Consider the following 16,186-nt stretch of genomic DNA (forward strand, 5'->3'; position numbering starts at 1 on the left):
CAAAATCAAGAATTTATATCTCCATAATAGTGAAACAATAGGAAAATAAGCTAACAATTCCTTATTCTTGGCAGAAAAAAGTTTAATCATGATTGAATTACGTGTGAAGCAAAGTCTTAGACAGGACAAAGAATTTGCCCAAAAGTTGTACAAACATAATATGAACCTTCATTAGGAATTTCAAAACAATAGAAGCCTTCAGATTATATAAAAAATCATTAATATCTTTAGAGCTAACTTTTACCAAATTTTCTGTTGTAGTGAGTTCAGGTAGTCTAGTAGAAATAGTTGCCTTAACTTATCGGGTCTAGTATTTTTTTAGCCCTTATACTTATGCACAAAGTTTGTATTGGCTTGTTAAATATTGCACCAGATTGAGCTACATCATACTATTTTCAAACAGATATTGAGCTTCATATTTTTTGGCCTTTATCATTTATTAATTTTCAATTCATAATATATTTTTTAAATTACAACAATTGCCAACAGCTTCAACATTAAATTGTTTTAAATCAAAATTTGAGCTGATCCATTCAGTTTTGATGGATTTATGACTGGTTGAGTTGAGTGTGTAGTTAGTTTTTGAGTGTGAGTAGGTACGCAGGCAACTGAGGCAAGTTTACAGGCAAGTCCAGAGAAGTGTTGATTAGGTATATTAGTGAGTGTAGTTGATAGAATATGCATCTGCATAACATGAAAAGAAACCTCCATTGTAAAATCAAGTACCATAAAGAAAGTAGACCTTTTCTGTTTTTCAGCTTCTACATCTGAATCTTGATACTTTTTTTAAATTTTCCATTCTAGACAATGCAACAATGTCAACATATTACATACTATACACTGCACAAATTTGAAAAAATTGCAAGTCACATCACTTTATACTTCATAACTGTGGTTCCCAAACTTTATCAGGCTGGTGCCCTCTTTGGCTCCCCAGTGAATCTCCGACAAACACCCCACCCCTCTCCGACAGACACATATAAAAACAAATGCCTATTTCTTGATAATTAGCACGCTGCAATTTTAAGAAAGGCTAAACACAAATGTGAATTTCACAAATAGAACCCCATTTAGCAAACCAATATATTTTTCTACAGTTTTAACTGTTTCACTCCAGCAGTCAGCACTAGAAATTCTAGATGGCTTGGACAAATTTAGGGCTGGACTTGTGGCCAGTCTTGCAGCTGGTCTCAAGGCCAATCTCCAAATTCAGTGACCAAGGAATAACTCCCAAACTAATGAATGCAGCAATTTTTGCAGCTCAATGAAACTTGGAACAAGTATTCATTACTCATTAGACCTAATGGCGGTAATGTTTAGCTTGTGAAATTTTTCAAATTTCACCTTCATTTGGGAGTTATATGGTGTTATCACTGTTATGGGCCAGAATTCATAGTGATCAAAGAATTTCTTCTAAACTACTGAACAGATTCGAACAAAATTTTGAATATAAATTCCTAGCTACAAATAAGCTACCAAATGGTGATTTTTAGCTTGTAAAAATTTATTTGATCTGGAGTCATGTTCTGCACATCAGCACATGTAACATGTTGTGTACAATTTGTCAAACTGTCAAACAAACGTATTAACTTCTGACTTTGACTTCACAAACTGCCCCTTTCTTTCTACCCACTCTCCTCAGCCTACAAAGTGGAAAAATTAAAACCACATGCACCTCTGTTCCACTATGCAGAGGGTGGATGCAGCGTCACCAACATGGTGTTTTTTTAGCAAATCCTTGGGCATTTAGCCCCAGTACTCCAGCAGCTGTCTCTTATACACATCTAGATGTGTATAAGAGACAGGACGCAATACGACTCACCAAGTGTCGGATGTTGCCACACAAAATGCTGGAATATAGGGATTTGGTAGGTTTCCATTCTAAAGGCTTTTTAATAAATATGGCAACATTTTGTGACGTTTCATCGTTGCTGACGCGTAGTGAAGTGTTTTTGAGAGTCATGTGAAGGCAACAGAACTTACGTAACGCATACGTTTTTTCTTATAGTTTTTCATTTCTCGATGCGTCCTTAAAGTGTCGGAATATACCGCGTTTACCCTACGGCGCACTGCGCAGGTCGTTGAAATGACAAAATAAATTCCTGCGCACCTGGCACATCTTCCTGACCATGGCCTAAATGTAAAAACAGTAACAATCATTATTATTATTATAAAGCAGTGGTTCTCAAAGATGGCAATATCACCCCCTTGGGAATGGTCACCCCCCCCATCACCCCGTCCCCGACTCCCCGTGACCCCCTCAATGGAATGATCTGGGACTGGCCCCGACTGGGGGGCCCGAGCCGACCGGGGCCTGTAGCTAGGCGCCAGGCGGGCCTAGGCCTAACTGGTATAAGTGGTATTGACTATTGGATATTCCTGGTAAAATAAGGAATTTGTGAATTGCATGTCAAATGCAAGTTGATATATATTAAATAGAGTTTAGGTTTGGTAGTAATTTTTGTAATGGAGTAGGAGTCCTAGGCTATTTAAAACTGAACAAGCAAGTCTGAGTAAGGTCACTAAGGTGTGCGCTCTGTATTTTAGGAAAATTTTGCAATTGATTTTGCACAACATTTATGGATCAGGAAAAGCAGTGACTGACAATCAAGTCTGGAACATCCGCAGACAGTACAAGTCAACTTAGTCAAGTAGGTAGGTAGGTAGGTATAACAACTTTCTTCTTCTTCTTGTTACTTCTTATAGGAGCACTGGGAAGTGGGAACTGGTCCATTTAGCCCCTTGCCTAAACAGTTTTTGCTTTACGCCTAACTATCATATAGTAACAATCTAAGTGTCTAATAATCTGAAAGAATCAGCAAAACGTGGTAAAGGGAACAGTGAAAATTCCTATAATAACTTTGAAATCAGGAAATGAACCGTCTGTTCCTGGAGAATATGGAGATGTCCGTTCATTTGCCCAAGGTACTAAAGCCCGGACCAATCTGTCGGATCTTTACATAGATCATTAAAAAAAACGTCGCAAATCATCAGAACTGTCGTGAAAATGAATCACCTTGCCTACAAAGACCAGATTCTTTGCGTGTTGAACTTTTGAAGATCTATAACAATCGGACACCTATAGTAAATGAGCAGTTTACTCTATCTTTTACGTTAATTGAACGAATGTGCAGCTTTCAGCATTTTTATAAACTAGAGTCACCAGACTATCGTTTCAAATGACGGTACAGCCAAGTCTTGGTAGCCGATACGTTAAAGTGTCTACCTAAGCTTGTCGCAGCCGGTTCATGACAATTCAAGCGGAAAATTTTGTCCAAGTCTTCCATTTAAAACGCAAGCAAACATATGCTGCACGGACAGGAGGAGGCCCCAGCACTCAGGACAGGCGGCGCTTCTTGAGCAAGACGCCAGCGTCGCAGTAGCCCGAAGTAGGGGCAAGCCAGAATGGCCTCTTCAAAGGCGAGCAGCATTGGAGCAGCAAGGACGCTGGTATATACATATATATGCTTGTCCATGCAATTCTTAACGTACAGGACAGTCAATAAAAAGTTTTATCACTTCTGTTTATACTTTAATGCACGAGAAGCTAAATAAGCGGAACTCCCTGGCATCGATTGGCATTGATGTTGACTCGACTAGTGTGGATGAGAACGTTGCGGAGTGCAAGAGTGTTTTGCTTCTTCTCCTCCCGCCTCGCCTGTAACAAATGCAGTCACATTGTGATCATGTTATTGTATATCAATACTTTATCTTTTATCCTGAGCTGTAACTTTCTTATTAACTAACACCATTTTCAATGAATGATCACCATGATATAGTTGTTCTTCAGTAGAACCGTGTTAAAGCTTTGAAATAGTTATCCTATGAAGTGTAGAGCCTAGCTCATCAGATTAAAATATTTGAGTTCTCTGAATATCTCTTGATCACCTCAGAAGTGAATTATAACTGGGCTAATGGTGACCTTGCAAGAGCTCAATATAAAGTGGCTCCGTTCTATATGGCCCCGCTAGTTAATGAATAAATCGAATGTATATCAAAGCTCACTCATCTTTATTCAGCTGGTATAATTATAACAAGACTTTTCTAATACAAAAAGTCTAGCAAGGAGCGAAATAGTCCAAGATGAGGCACCGAGGACACAAGCTCACGTCACAACGAGAATAGTTAAGAAATCTTTGTGAAGAAACATGGATTAAAAATATTGTAAAAGGATTAAAGATACAACGGAAGAGCCGAGCCCTTCAACGGAAAGAAGAATAAAACCCTAGAGAACAAGAAAAAATAGTCAAACAAAAAACACAGAACAAAATAAAGAAGAGCACGTTCGTCTCTTTACTCTTTAAAAATCTTATTTAGAAGTGAATGATCATCAAATATTTAACATACTTGCAACTGAACGCAAAAACTGACCGGAAGCTCTTCAACTTGTTAAAATTAAATGATAATTTACAATCATGAGTGTATGAACCCAATCTCATCCTAAATTCGAATTGCAAGACGTTTGAGATAGTGGTAATGGCAAACTCAGTTTTCATTCATAAAAAAAATTTTGAGCAATATCACTCAGCAAGTGCCTATGGCGATAGTCAAATAATGATGTAGATTAGTAAATAAAATTTTTGCCATATATTGACGACTATGAATGAGGTGAACAAGAAGTACCGTATACTCACTATTCGTAATTGAAGTAGGTCATTTTACGATTGTCATGTTTGGCACACATAAAAGCTTCTAAGGTTAATGTAAATAATTTACTGAATAATCGAAAAAAAATTTACCCGTCTGATTTCTTTGAGAGCTGCCTTGCGCTGCCGATGCTGCTCAGTGGTCTCGTCGGGTGGTCTGTAGGACAGCTCGGATATCATGGTCTTGTAAGTCTGCGCTTCTTCATCAACTGTAGTATAGGGGGTAATAACAGGTAAGTAACACAACAGATTCAAGAAGCAGGCAAATAATAAGATGCTATCGACAGCAAAGTACGGCCAGCTCCATATAAATGCAAAAAAATCTCATAGGCTTGATTCGGAAAAAGAACATGTATCCTACAACGAAATTTCGTCACAATTTATAATCATATTAACAATCTAAACGTGTACTATCTACCGGCTGGAGTCATACAAAATACGCAATGGGCTTGATTTTTTGACGACGTTTCACTACAAGAAAATTCTATAAGGAATGATCACGTTGTGAGCACGAAACATTTTGTCTCTAAAGAAAACTCATTCAATGAGATTACTATCATAAAAAGCTAAGTTGCAAAAACTATAATGAAAAAGTATATTGTATTGAGTTAACTTAAAATGCATTATTTGCTATAAATATGATGGTGACCTTCTCTATGAGGCGTGTTAAACTCAGCGTCGTGTTGCTTGAGGTCCTTGACGCTCAGTCCCTTCTTCTTGCCGCGGCTGAGGTAGGGCAGTTCGTTCTTGATGATTATTGGCTTATTTTTAGTGCGGATGCTCGGTAAATTTGTTACATTGTACTTCATTGCACTGCGATCCGGCACGGAAACCTGAGATATATATGAATTTTTTTCTTATTTTTGATCTGGAAAACAAAATTTAGCAATGCGGTTATAGAAATGCATGCATTTTTTCCATGCAAACAAATATTACCAAAATACTCCTTTGTACGGTTACAACAAAATATAGCAAAAAAACAAAACAAAACAAACAAAAAAACAAATGCGCATTTACAAAAAAAAAAGATCCACTTGAAATTTTGAAGGGTGCGTAGAGAGATGCCTGTAATCCAAGAACCATCTAAAATTTTCCAATTTAAAATCTGACACCAAAGTAACTAAGTTATTTAAAGCACTCATTGATGTAGAGACAACTTCCATGAGTACCAGACAAACACAACGCTAAGCAAAGCTCAACGGCTATAGTGAATTCTAGGACTTTCGTGCCCTGAAGCCAATTGCTGAAATAAAAGAAATGTTAGGAGTAAAAAGGCAGTAGCTTCAACACTGGTGACATGATGTTGAGAATAAACAAGATCAAAAATTACTCATCGCCATAATAAATACAGAGCAATACGCGTAGTGCCGAACGAGTTAATACACTGGAAACTAATTGTTGCACGAGTTTATACCTGAAGATTCAAACTCAAATTTTGGTACTGCAAGCACAAACGGTACAAATGACGAACCTCAAATGTTTTAGGCGTGCTGGGTGTGAAGGTCTTACAGAACTGCAGCGCCTGGCGGCGGCTCTGCTCGTCCTCCAGCGACTCTGGTTCCTTGTTGGGCCCCACGAGGGCGACGTTCTCGTCCCTGTACTTGACAGACCGCAGCTCACGCCCAAACTGAGACACCTGTGACGCGTCGTCAGCGAGGTATCCATCTACTTCGTCAAGCCTGGCGTCACCCACATCCGAGTCTTTGTAGTCTCGAAGAATCTGTAGCAAATTATTGTATTGCAGACATCACTGGCTCAATTGATTCACATGTCATGTTCGACATGCTAAACTCTAAGTAGCTTCATAGCTAAGAACACGGAAGACAGCAAGAATACATCTTGCACATACCTATAAGCGCTTCTTTCTTCATCACTGTCAATAAATGAACAAAAATATAACTCAGTACTCACTGCAGTGAGTGAAAGAGAGCGCATTTTCTCGTCGACGAAAACTTGAGGTCACGGACAGACGGACGGACAGACAGACGGACATGGCAAGCACAATAGTGCATTTTTTCCATAACTGAGAAAATGCGCAAAAAAGAACTAGTACACACTATTATATATTTTTTATTACTTACCATGGCATCAAACTTGTTATTGAAGTGTTCAAACTGATCAGTGACCATCTTGGCTCCTTTAGAAGACCGCAATGCTGGAATTTTTGGAGATTGTGGCACATCATCTTCAGGTGACGTGAACCCTACACTGTCAAAAAATCCATCCACAGCTGCCTTTACATCTCCGTCGGCGACGGGACGATCTTCAGCATCTGAGCTCTGCTCCTCGGGAAGTGATTCGGCATCATCGAACAGATGGTCTGAATTTCCAGCCTCCTCATCATCACTAACATTCAAGAAGCCATCGCTGGTATCTTGTACGCCATCACTGTTGCTTTCATCTTCAGAGCAGTCTTCATCTTCATCTCTGAAATAAGAGAAAATTACTTAGTATTATCATGAGAATACCAAAACAACAACTGTTCAGGCCTCAATGTTTGTGGCCTCTTGCTTTCCACGAGGTCAGCCATTGAAAGACTGGCAAATTAGACGTGCCAAACAAATGAGTGGATTACCGAGCATGTTTCCATGTGGTCAGATCTTCAGACCAATCATCCACGCGACACAAATTCATTTATTTACTAATTACAACCAAGTAAAGTAAAAAATTAGAAGCATGAAAGATGATGGTAGCACTGTAAGTCTCGTTCAACAAATGCCATACAAGTATCACGTTGAAAAGCAGTTATTAGCGCTGTCACAAGCATTTTTTTCCTAAGATTGACTGTTAATAATGGAATCCTTACATAACTAATTGCGTGATGGAATCCTCATCACTCAATTGTCATTTTTCTTCATCAGATCTAAGTAAACTTACTCTTTGTTATGTAAGCTCAAAGGATGCTCCCACTGAATGAAATAATGCTGAACAGATAAGATGATCATTTTCTGGCTAGCATGATATTCATAGCCAAAAGATTTATAGAACCACACTTGCAGACTGGAGGTCAAAGAAAAAAAAATCAAGTAAGATCTCAAGATCAATTCATGCCAGGGTGGAAAGGTTCAAAACTATTCTGAGCCGGGTTGGCAATGATTAAATCAAAATGATTAAATCATGTGATTAAATCACTTGATTTTTTTTTTACATACCTAGTTAAATATATTGAGTGGCAGTCTTTAATTTATTTTGAGGTATTGTTATTCGTAGTTTGGTATGAATGTACTATGGATGATAAATTGGTATATAAACTTTTTGCTTTTAGTGTGTATTAGGTTCCAATAAATTGAATGTTTTTGGTACAGAGGCATCAAGTACATAGCTAGCAGAGGCATACATTGTACATAGCTAGCAGCTTAGCTAAATCTTATAAGGCTATAAGTAGTCTTCAACTATTTGACTATTTGTTATATATTGATTACAATATACAATTTAAATGTGTTAGCTAGCTTATACAGGGTGGGGCATAACCGATTGAGTAGTTTTGAGGCAAAATAAAAGAGTAATGAAGGTAACATACCATTTAAAATACTTATGTTTTGAAAACAATATCAGGATGATGGTGTCTGTTAGCTGCATCACACTGTTGGAGTCGTTCTCGGAAGTTTCCTACAGCACATTCACACATATGGCAAGGTATGGCCATAACCTCTGCTGCAATAATCCGTTCCCTTGGCTGTGGTAGGGTGCGAGGGCAACTTTTGAACACCCTTTCTTTTCGATGTCCCCAAAGAAAGAAATCGCAAATGCTCAAATCAGGGTACCCCTCAGAGACACCAGACCTCCCTCTCTCACCCCTCAGAGACACCAGACCTCCGGGAAACATGCGTTTCAAAACATAACTACTTGTGGAGCATTTTACACAGCATGGCAAAGAATGCATGCGAGTCTTTGAGAAGTAAGGGTTAAGTAATTGGAAATATACAAGCACAAGAATAAGCTGAAGGCCCTGAATCACCTAGTACCAATAATCAAACTAGTACAAGTTTTTCTTGGAGGTGAATGACAAACATGTCCTGACTGTCCTCAACCCAATATTGACAACACTCATGCATCCTGTAGCCTATTTTTGCGGTGATTCCCTTTTCATTCTCCGTACAAACTTCTTTTTTCACAAATATAATATAAAAAACAGCTGGCATATCATGACACCAATAAATGGATGTATTAACTCACAGATCCTCTCCTCCGAGCAGGTCCACAATATCATCTGGCAATTCCCCTTCATCCGCATCATCAAAGAGTTCATCGTAGGGGTCAGCAGTTGCTTCCTCTTCAAAAGCTGTGTGAGAAATACAATTAAATAGACACTAAAATTGCATTTTGTGGCTTGTGTTGTCACACACACAAACTATTTGGCAGAGTGTTTCAGTAATATTCTAGTCTTAAATATAATGTAGATGAATATAAGCAAATTCTCATCTTGGCTCTCACTGCAATAATTAAATTTTCTGAAAAGGTACTGAGATTTTGCATTCAAAACTGAAATTATTAGTTGTAACACTTTAAAGTTACACCTGATAATTTTAATTGAATCTTCTCTTGTTAGCACATTTTCTCATTTATGGAAAAAATGCCCTATTGTGCTCATCATGTCCAGCCGTCCGTCTGTGACTTCACATTTTTGTTGATTTTGAGAAATTGTGTTCTCTGTCACTCACTGCAGTGCATACTGAGTTACATTTTTTTTTAAATCGGGTTACTGCAAGCCAGCCTCCTATGTACACTCACCTATAGAATGTGAAGGATCACAAAATGCAGGAGCTTCATACTTGAAGGTCTCGGGAATAGTGTCAAGCTTTTTTGGGGGATTCTTTTTTCTTGCCTATTTGTACAAAAAGGAAAGAATCATTAATAAGAAAAAGTTGAGACTAATAAATAAATTACTAATTAGGAGTAAAATTATAATTTCTCTTGATATCATTTCAAAAACATGCATAACAATGCAACAGCACCAATTTTAAGAATTTTCAGAAGTGATAAGAATCATGAAAAATGCAGAATCTTCTAGAATACCGTACCATAATTTCCAAATCTTTACTTCAAACTGAATCTCCCAAAAAGTTACCTGTGGGTGTTGCTGAACAATTGTCTGTAACTCAGCATCTTCTTCTGCTAGAGGCCAGTCATTGGGATCTCTCAGATGTTGTCCATAGTCATAGTCATCATCAAAATAAATACCATAACGAGCAAACTTGAAGCGACTACAGCTATCATCCTCTTCATAATCATCCTGTTGACTGTCCATATAAGAATCATCACAAGAAGAACTGGGGATATTTGTTTTCCATGCTGATGAATTGGGTGATGATAGGGACTGTGATGTGCTTGCAGTATTGTGCACCTTTGTGGCTGACTCTGAGCCTTTCTTCCTCTTAACAGAACTTTTAAACCCAGATTCATTTCCACCTAGAGCTGGAAAATCCTCAGAGAAGTTTATCATTTTCACCTCACCAGCTGTATCAGTATCACAATTCATATTAGACTCAGAATTTTCGATTGGGCTTGGGTCTTCTGGCAGGTCACACCTCAATTGGAATGCTTTTGCTTTCATTGGTTTATCTTTTTTCTTCGTTGGTGCAGGGAGGGCTCCAAAAATAGGATCAGCCCCTGACATGTTCTTATTAGAGAGGACGATTGTATGGACAACATCTTTCTTGCGGTCAATGAAGCGTTTTTTACCCTGAAAGGAGCAAATAATAAAAGATAATTCATATCACAAATGAGTAGGTTTTTAAACTTTTCTAAGCTATAGGAAAGAAGAAAATGAGCAACAATATACCTATATAAAACTGTAATACATAAAAAGTAATAAAATATAAACAATCCAATAAGCTCTTACAATGTGTAAGTTATAGTCCGTCTATGAGGAAATTTTAAATCTAAAAAACAAGTTTATTTCACAATAAAAAAACCTCCTGAAAAATACTGAAATCTTTTGGCTTCAAAGGGACATATTTTTAATACATTTGGTATTGTGCATCTTACTAATTTTGCTACCAATTCATAGAGTAGGTACTGTACTAAAGAGCAGATGATTTATCTAGCATGAATATTGGTGCACCAAAAATGAGGGGAAAGCTCAAGTCTTAGAAAGTACATAGATATACCTATTCCATTTCTGTAAGATGAAACTCAGTTAAAAAATAGATGAAACATGAAAATAATGTGAGTGCCCTCCTTTCAGTCCATTGTTCACAATCCAACTCCTATGTCAGTGCCATTGTGCCAAGTTGGCACTGACATAGGAGTTGGATAAGTAGAAGTTGAAATAAGTTGGCACTGACATAGGAGTTGAATTTTGAAATAAGTAGCAGTTGGCACTGCCAACTGCTACTTATTTCACAGGCATATATGCCACTAATAGCAATGATATATCATATTTATAAAACTGAATCCCAACTGGAAATATTGAGCAGAAACTATCAGTGATTGAGACAAAAACACCTGTGCTCTTAGACATTCACACCCATAACTATGACCTTTGCCTCACACTCCTCAAGACCTATTTAGAATATTGGCCAAAGATTCCTAAAATGGCAGGCAAAATTGATTGTTTCAGACAATTTCTGAAAATTGATGGTGAGACTGGGCCTTTTTATCCACTGAATGAAATGGGAAAAGGCCATTAGAATATATAAAATTGGCTGGATTCATTTGTCTGATTCACAGGCAGCTTAAGCCCAAATTTCCACTTTGGCATCAAGATGTGCCATGTGTACAGCCACAGGAAATCAGGAATTAATATGTCATGCCATCTCTCTGTGAGGACCAATATACGTATAATGTTTTAAAAAATATGCCCTGCACCAAAGACAGTTTTTACAGCCTTTGCCTTATTTCTTTTATTAAAGTAAGAAAGACAGCACATGCTCCTTGTGATTTTAGGGAAACCTCCCAAATCCCAATAATATGCATCTTCCCAAACCAAAGTAGAAAATTTTATAGAAGCCACACATGAATTGGACAAAAATACCAGTGAAACCCAGGCTGTAAAGCATGGTACAACATAGATTCAGAACACTAATTTAATTGCTCAGGTATGATTGAGGGGGATCATGGGATGGCAGTTGACAATTATGCTTTTCCACAGATCATGATTCACAGTCAATATGACCAATGTGCGATGATTGGCATGGATAGGTATTGGTATAGGACAGACACACATTATGATCAATATGACTGATGTGCATATTACAATTGCAGTGGTGAACAGATAGAAGCAATCAAAACAAGCTGGAAGTCTGCACCTTTAAGACAGTGTCAAACAACCAATACATTTTTTGTGATTGGTATTCAATAATAGATGCCAATTTGAAGACAAGATGGCTGCTAGAGAGCTTGAATAGACTGTTAGACATTGATTAAGGGGAATGGCTACCCTCCGGAAAAACTTCTACAGTTATTATCCGATCATCATGAAACTTCACATACATACGTAAAATGTAAAAATAAGAACATTTTGCTTCTATGAATTTTTCGAAAAAATTGATAGAAAACGTGAAATTCATAGAAAACGGCTTAAAAAGTGTACTATAGAAAATCTATCTCCTCCTACAAATATCATCCTACAACATCGAGACACGTATCATTCTATTCGTAAAGACCATACCTGTCAATTCAAACATGGGTTTTTACATTTTCCCCATAGTTTTTTTATGCGCGTTTTCCCCATTTTTCTCATTTTCCCCCTACCCCCCCCCTTCTACCCATATAAAAAACGAACCAGACAGAAATTAAAATAAAATGTATAAAAAATTTTTAAATGCCACGTTTTTCATGTGGACTAAAAATTAGAAAATAATTTTTCGGCAGCTACTGATCTCCGTTTGCTTTCATTCTCTTGGTCTTTTGTATTTCAGTTCAAATATTTTACAACATCTAAAACGAAAAACGTGAGGCGCATCTCCATTTAGGCATGCCTTAATTTCAATTTTGAATTCAACCACTATTTCGAATTATACCAGCAATACACTTATCAAATGTTCAATCAACCATCATATTCATCATATTCATAAGTAATCACCAAACAATTAAATACATATGCGCCTCACATTTTTTGTTTTAGATGTTGTAAAATATTCTAACTGAAATACAAAAGACCAAGAGAATGAAAGCAAACAGAGATCAGTAGCTGCCGAAAAATTATTTTCTAATTTTTAGTCCACATGAAAAACGTGGTATTTAAAAATTTTTTTTATACATTTTATTTTCTACTTTTTAGTTTTTTAAGTATTTTATTTTCTCCTTTTTAGTCCATTGCTACACATGAAAAACGTTGTTGCGAGGCAATTTACTTGACTCGACGTACGTATCGATGATACGAAGCGTATCATCGATATATGCAGTCTAAACACGAATATCCTCTCGAGGATGACGTGCATTAAAGGTTCCCAGCCCCTGCTTGTGAGTTCCTTTAGAGTTCATAACTAGTGCACAAAGGTCAGCCATCCTACATAATATTCATTTCATTTCAGTTGGCCACGCAAATGCATGAAAGAAAATTATTTTCTGTAAGTTCTGTAGAAAATTGTATTCGAGGGGATACATTGTTTTTCCCGTATTTATCTGGGTGCGTGGCTGTAATAAAGAAAGGTTAGGTAATAAATACGCCTGGAAACATGCCACAAATTATTGATTATTGTATTGTTATCGGTAGCTGAGCTTCCCTAAAAGTTTCAGAGCGCAAGCTAGCGGGAAAGTTGGTGAAATATTGATTGCAAGATTTGATCATCACAGACACAAAAGCGAGCTAAGAAAAACGTGGTAAAAAGTGATGTTCAAATTGATAGGTATGGTCTTTGCGAGTCAAATGGTATGTGTCTCATTGCTGTAGCTTGAAAACTGTAGGAGGAGACCACTATGCAGAGGGTGGATGCAGCGTTGCCGGGTAATTTTTAATGAACAGCCATTTACGCTGAGTAATGACGAACTATTTACAAGGTTGCATGCACGTGTTACCCCAAATAACTAATTTTACCCTAAAAACAGTCCGATTGTACAGCAAGTGTCAACTGAACATGTAATAAAGCAGTCTGACCGCTCTAAACGCATGGAACTAAAACAAAGCTTAATATAAAGGAAAAGCTGGAGAGGTGACGGAATTACCTACGATGTCGGAATATACCGCGTTTACCCTATTGGCGTACAGCAATCAGCAATGGCAGTGGTAGTGTGGTACCATTGGAAAGAGCAGAATTTCAGCTTTCAGATGAGCACAAAAACCGGAAAATGCCAAAATTGAAAATTTTAGGGTAGCCAGTCCCCTTAAGCTAAAAAGCCTCACTCTAGCCTTACTCATAAATTATGGGATTCCAAAGCCCAAGGCAAAGTCCAAGCAAGTTTGATTCTTAGTCAAAACAGACAATGTTAAGCAAAATAATTACACAAATGAGTGAATGACAAATTAATCGCATGATTTTAGATTCAAGTACAAAACAAATTCTCCATAGATGATAGGTCTATACAAAAAAGATAGGTACTCATTACTCACCATGTTTACGTGATACGTCTTCCAAAAAAATGTAAAGATGTTGGTTATTCACTCGAATATATAGTGAGGAATAAAATGCTTGAATAAAATGAGTGGACAACGTATGAGCTGCAGCACACCTTCTTCTTATCGGGAGGTCCACGCTGGGTGGTTCAGGCTTACAGCCTCACAGGTGCAGAATACCGTGCAGACGGCCTGTGACTAAAAGACGGAATCAAGAAGGACTGCAGGAGTCAATCGAAATGTGCACTTGTACTTTGGCCATTTGTCAGTTACGAAACACAGTATGAGCTGACCGAGGATGCGATTGTCATCAGGGGGATCAAGTGAGGTATATCTGAATTATTATTACATTCTGAAAGAGGCGGAAAGGAGCATTGTTGAGTCTGAGTATTGCTATGTAGGATATACCCAATCTCAGTTCGCAATCCCAGTGTTCGCAATAAAATGAATATTTCGCTTGATCTGACTTAAATGGAATAATTAGTTAATTGTCATGGATAAAAAACTAATTTGGTCTAATTATCTTCTTTATTCGCTTCAATCTTCTCAAGAAATCCGAAAGTTCACCATTTTCAAATCCATAATATAAATTTTGCCATTGTCTTCACACCTCTTACCATCTTGAAAATCTGTTCCAATTCGTAAGAAGAGCTACTTGCGGCTCGTGGTTTGCTAGCTACGAAAACGCATTGGACACACAAAATAATTAGTTAACAAAGAAATTTCAGGAAACTAAAATATCTAAGGTAAAAGCAATCTTGCAACCCAAAAAAATGACAACTAACGGAATCTCCCAAGCATTCTTGAGATAAACTGTTATGAGATCATATTTAGAAGGCTTCGTACATGATGGTGAGTGATAGATGAAATGCGTAAGTAGCTAGCTATCATGTTGTAATGATGGTAGGTGTAATCTGAGGACTGTCCATTGGGTTGTTAAGTTTAATTTTAGTGCCGGATCTTGCCGGCTGACTGGAAAGAAGCTCAAGTGACACCATTATTCAAAAAAGGTGACAAAAGCTGCCCGGGCAACTATCGCCCTGTCAGTTTGACAAGTGTCGTTTGCAAGGTAATGGAATCTGTTGTGAGGGATCGATTGATAGATCATTTGACTGCTAATAATCTCTTATAAGCCCGTGAACATGGCTTTATTGCCGGGAGATCCTGCACCACTAACCTCTTCTCTACTCTGAACGAATGGACCCGCCTGCTGGACGAAAGGGAGCCAGTAGATGCAGTGTACCTCGGTTTTGCCAAGGCATTTGACAGTGTCCCACATGAGCGGTTGTTGCGTAAATTGAAGTCTTTGGGNCCGGCCAGGACGGTTGCTAATTCGTTGAGCAATCTAGGGTGGAAACCGTCTGATCCAGATGACTTGTTGGGATTCAGGGAGACCAGGCGCTTGAGAACCTCCTCTTCATGTATCTCGAAACTAGTTAACTTCGAGTCCACTGGTCGCTCCTCAATCTGTCTCTTATACACATCTAGATGTGTATAAGAGACAGCTCCGAGTATGAACATCTTCAAAAACAGACTAGACGAAGCTATACAGGAGCATATGTTCAGTCTTAAAATGCCTAGCAAATTACGGGCTAGGCAATAAGTCCAGCAGCTATCTCAATCAATCGTCAGTTATAGAAAGATCGGGTTCCAAAGGCTGGATCCCTTGTGAATCAAGTCACGAACGAAAAATTCAAGAATCGGCAACAGGCCATGGGCATATTTCTTCAGTGCCGACACTTTTATTCTATACATAAATCGCCGTTATTCACCAACGAAAAACGACGTCCACTTTACAGTGAGAAGCCACGGCGTGTCAATGATACGCTGCAGCTATAATAGCAGGCACGTCTGCCCTGATGCTCTTCATTAACGGCAGTTAAATGTATATACATTCCTCATAATTTTTAAATTTATTTTTACTCTCCATTAGGGAACGAAACAACTATGAGTATTTACTGAACATTAGAACAAAACTCTTTGCAGCAGTAGGCAGATCGACTACAAACTAGATTATTCTGAAACGCTGCATTACAAAACTTTT

The 16,186-nt window shown here is 37.9% G+C and overlaps 1 protein-coding gene across 1 annotated transcript; it reads right to left on the minus strand.

Moving 5' to 3' along the window:
* Positions 1-3,494: 3,494 nt before the first annotated feature.
* On the minus strand, positions 3,495-14,323 carry LOC108669594 (protein LTV1 homolog). The gene is made up of 9 exons (XM_018156972.2): positions 14,140-14,323; positions 9,715-10,329; positions 9,378-9,471; positions 8,823-8,928; positions 6,728-7,073; positions 6,118-6,366; positions 5,296-5,479; positions 4,740-4,855; positions 3,495-3,658 (listed from the first exon to the last, which is right to left on the minus strand). The coding sequence occupies exons 1-9, from the start codon at positions 14,140-14,142 to the stop codon at positions 3,548-3,550; spliced, it is 1,824 nt and encodes a 607-aa protein (XP_018012461.1). The 5' UTR covers positions 14,143-14,323; the 3' UTR covers positions 3,495-3,547.
* Positions 14,324-16,186: the final 1,863 nt, after the last annotated feature.

This window comes from Hyalella azteca, unplaced genomic scaffold, assembly GCF_000764305.2.
Source record: "Hyalella azteca isolate HAZT.00-mixed unplaced genomic scaffold, Hazt_2.0.2 contig6698, whole genome shotgun sequence".
Lineage (NCBI taxonomy): Eukaryota > Metazoa > Arthropoda > Malacostraca > Amphipoda > Hyalellidae > Hyalella > Hyalella azteca.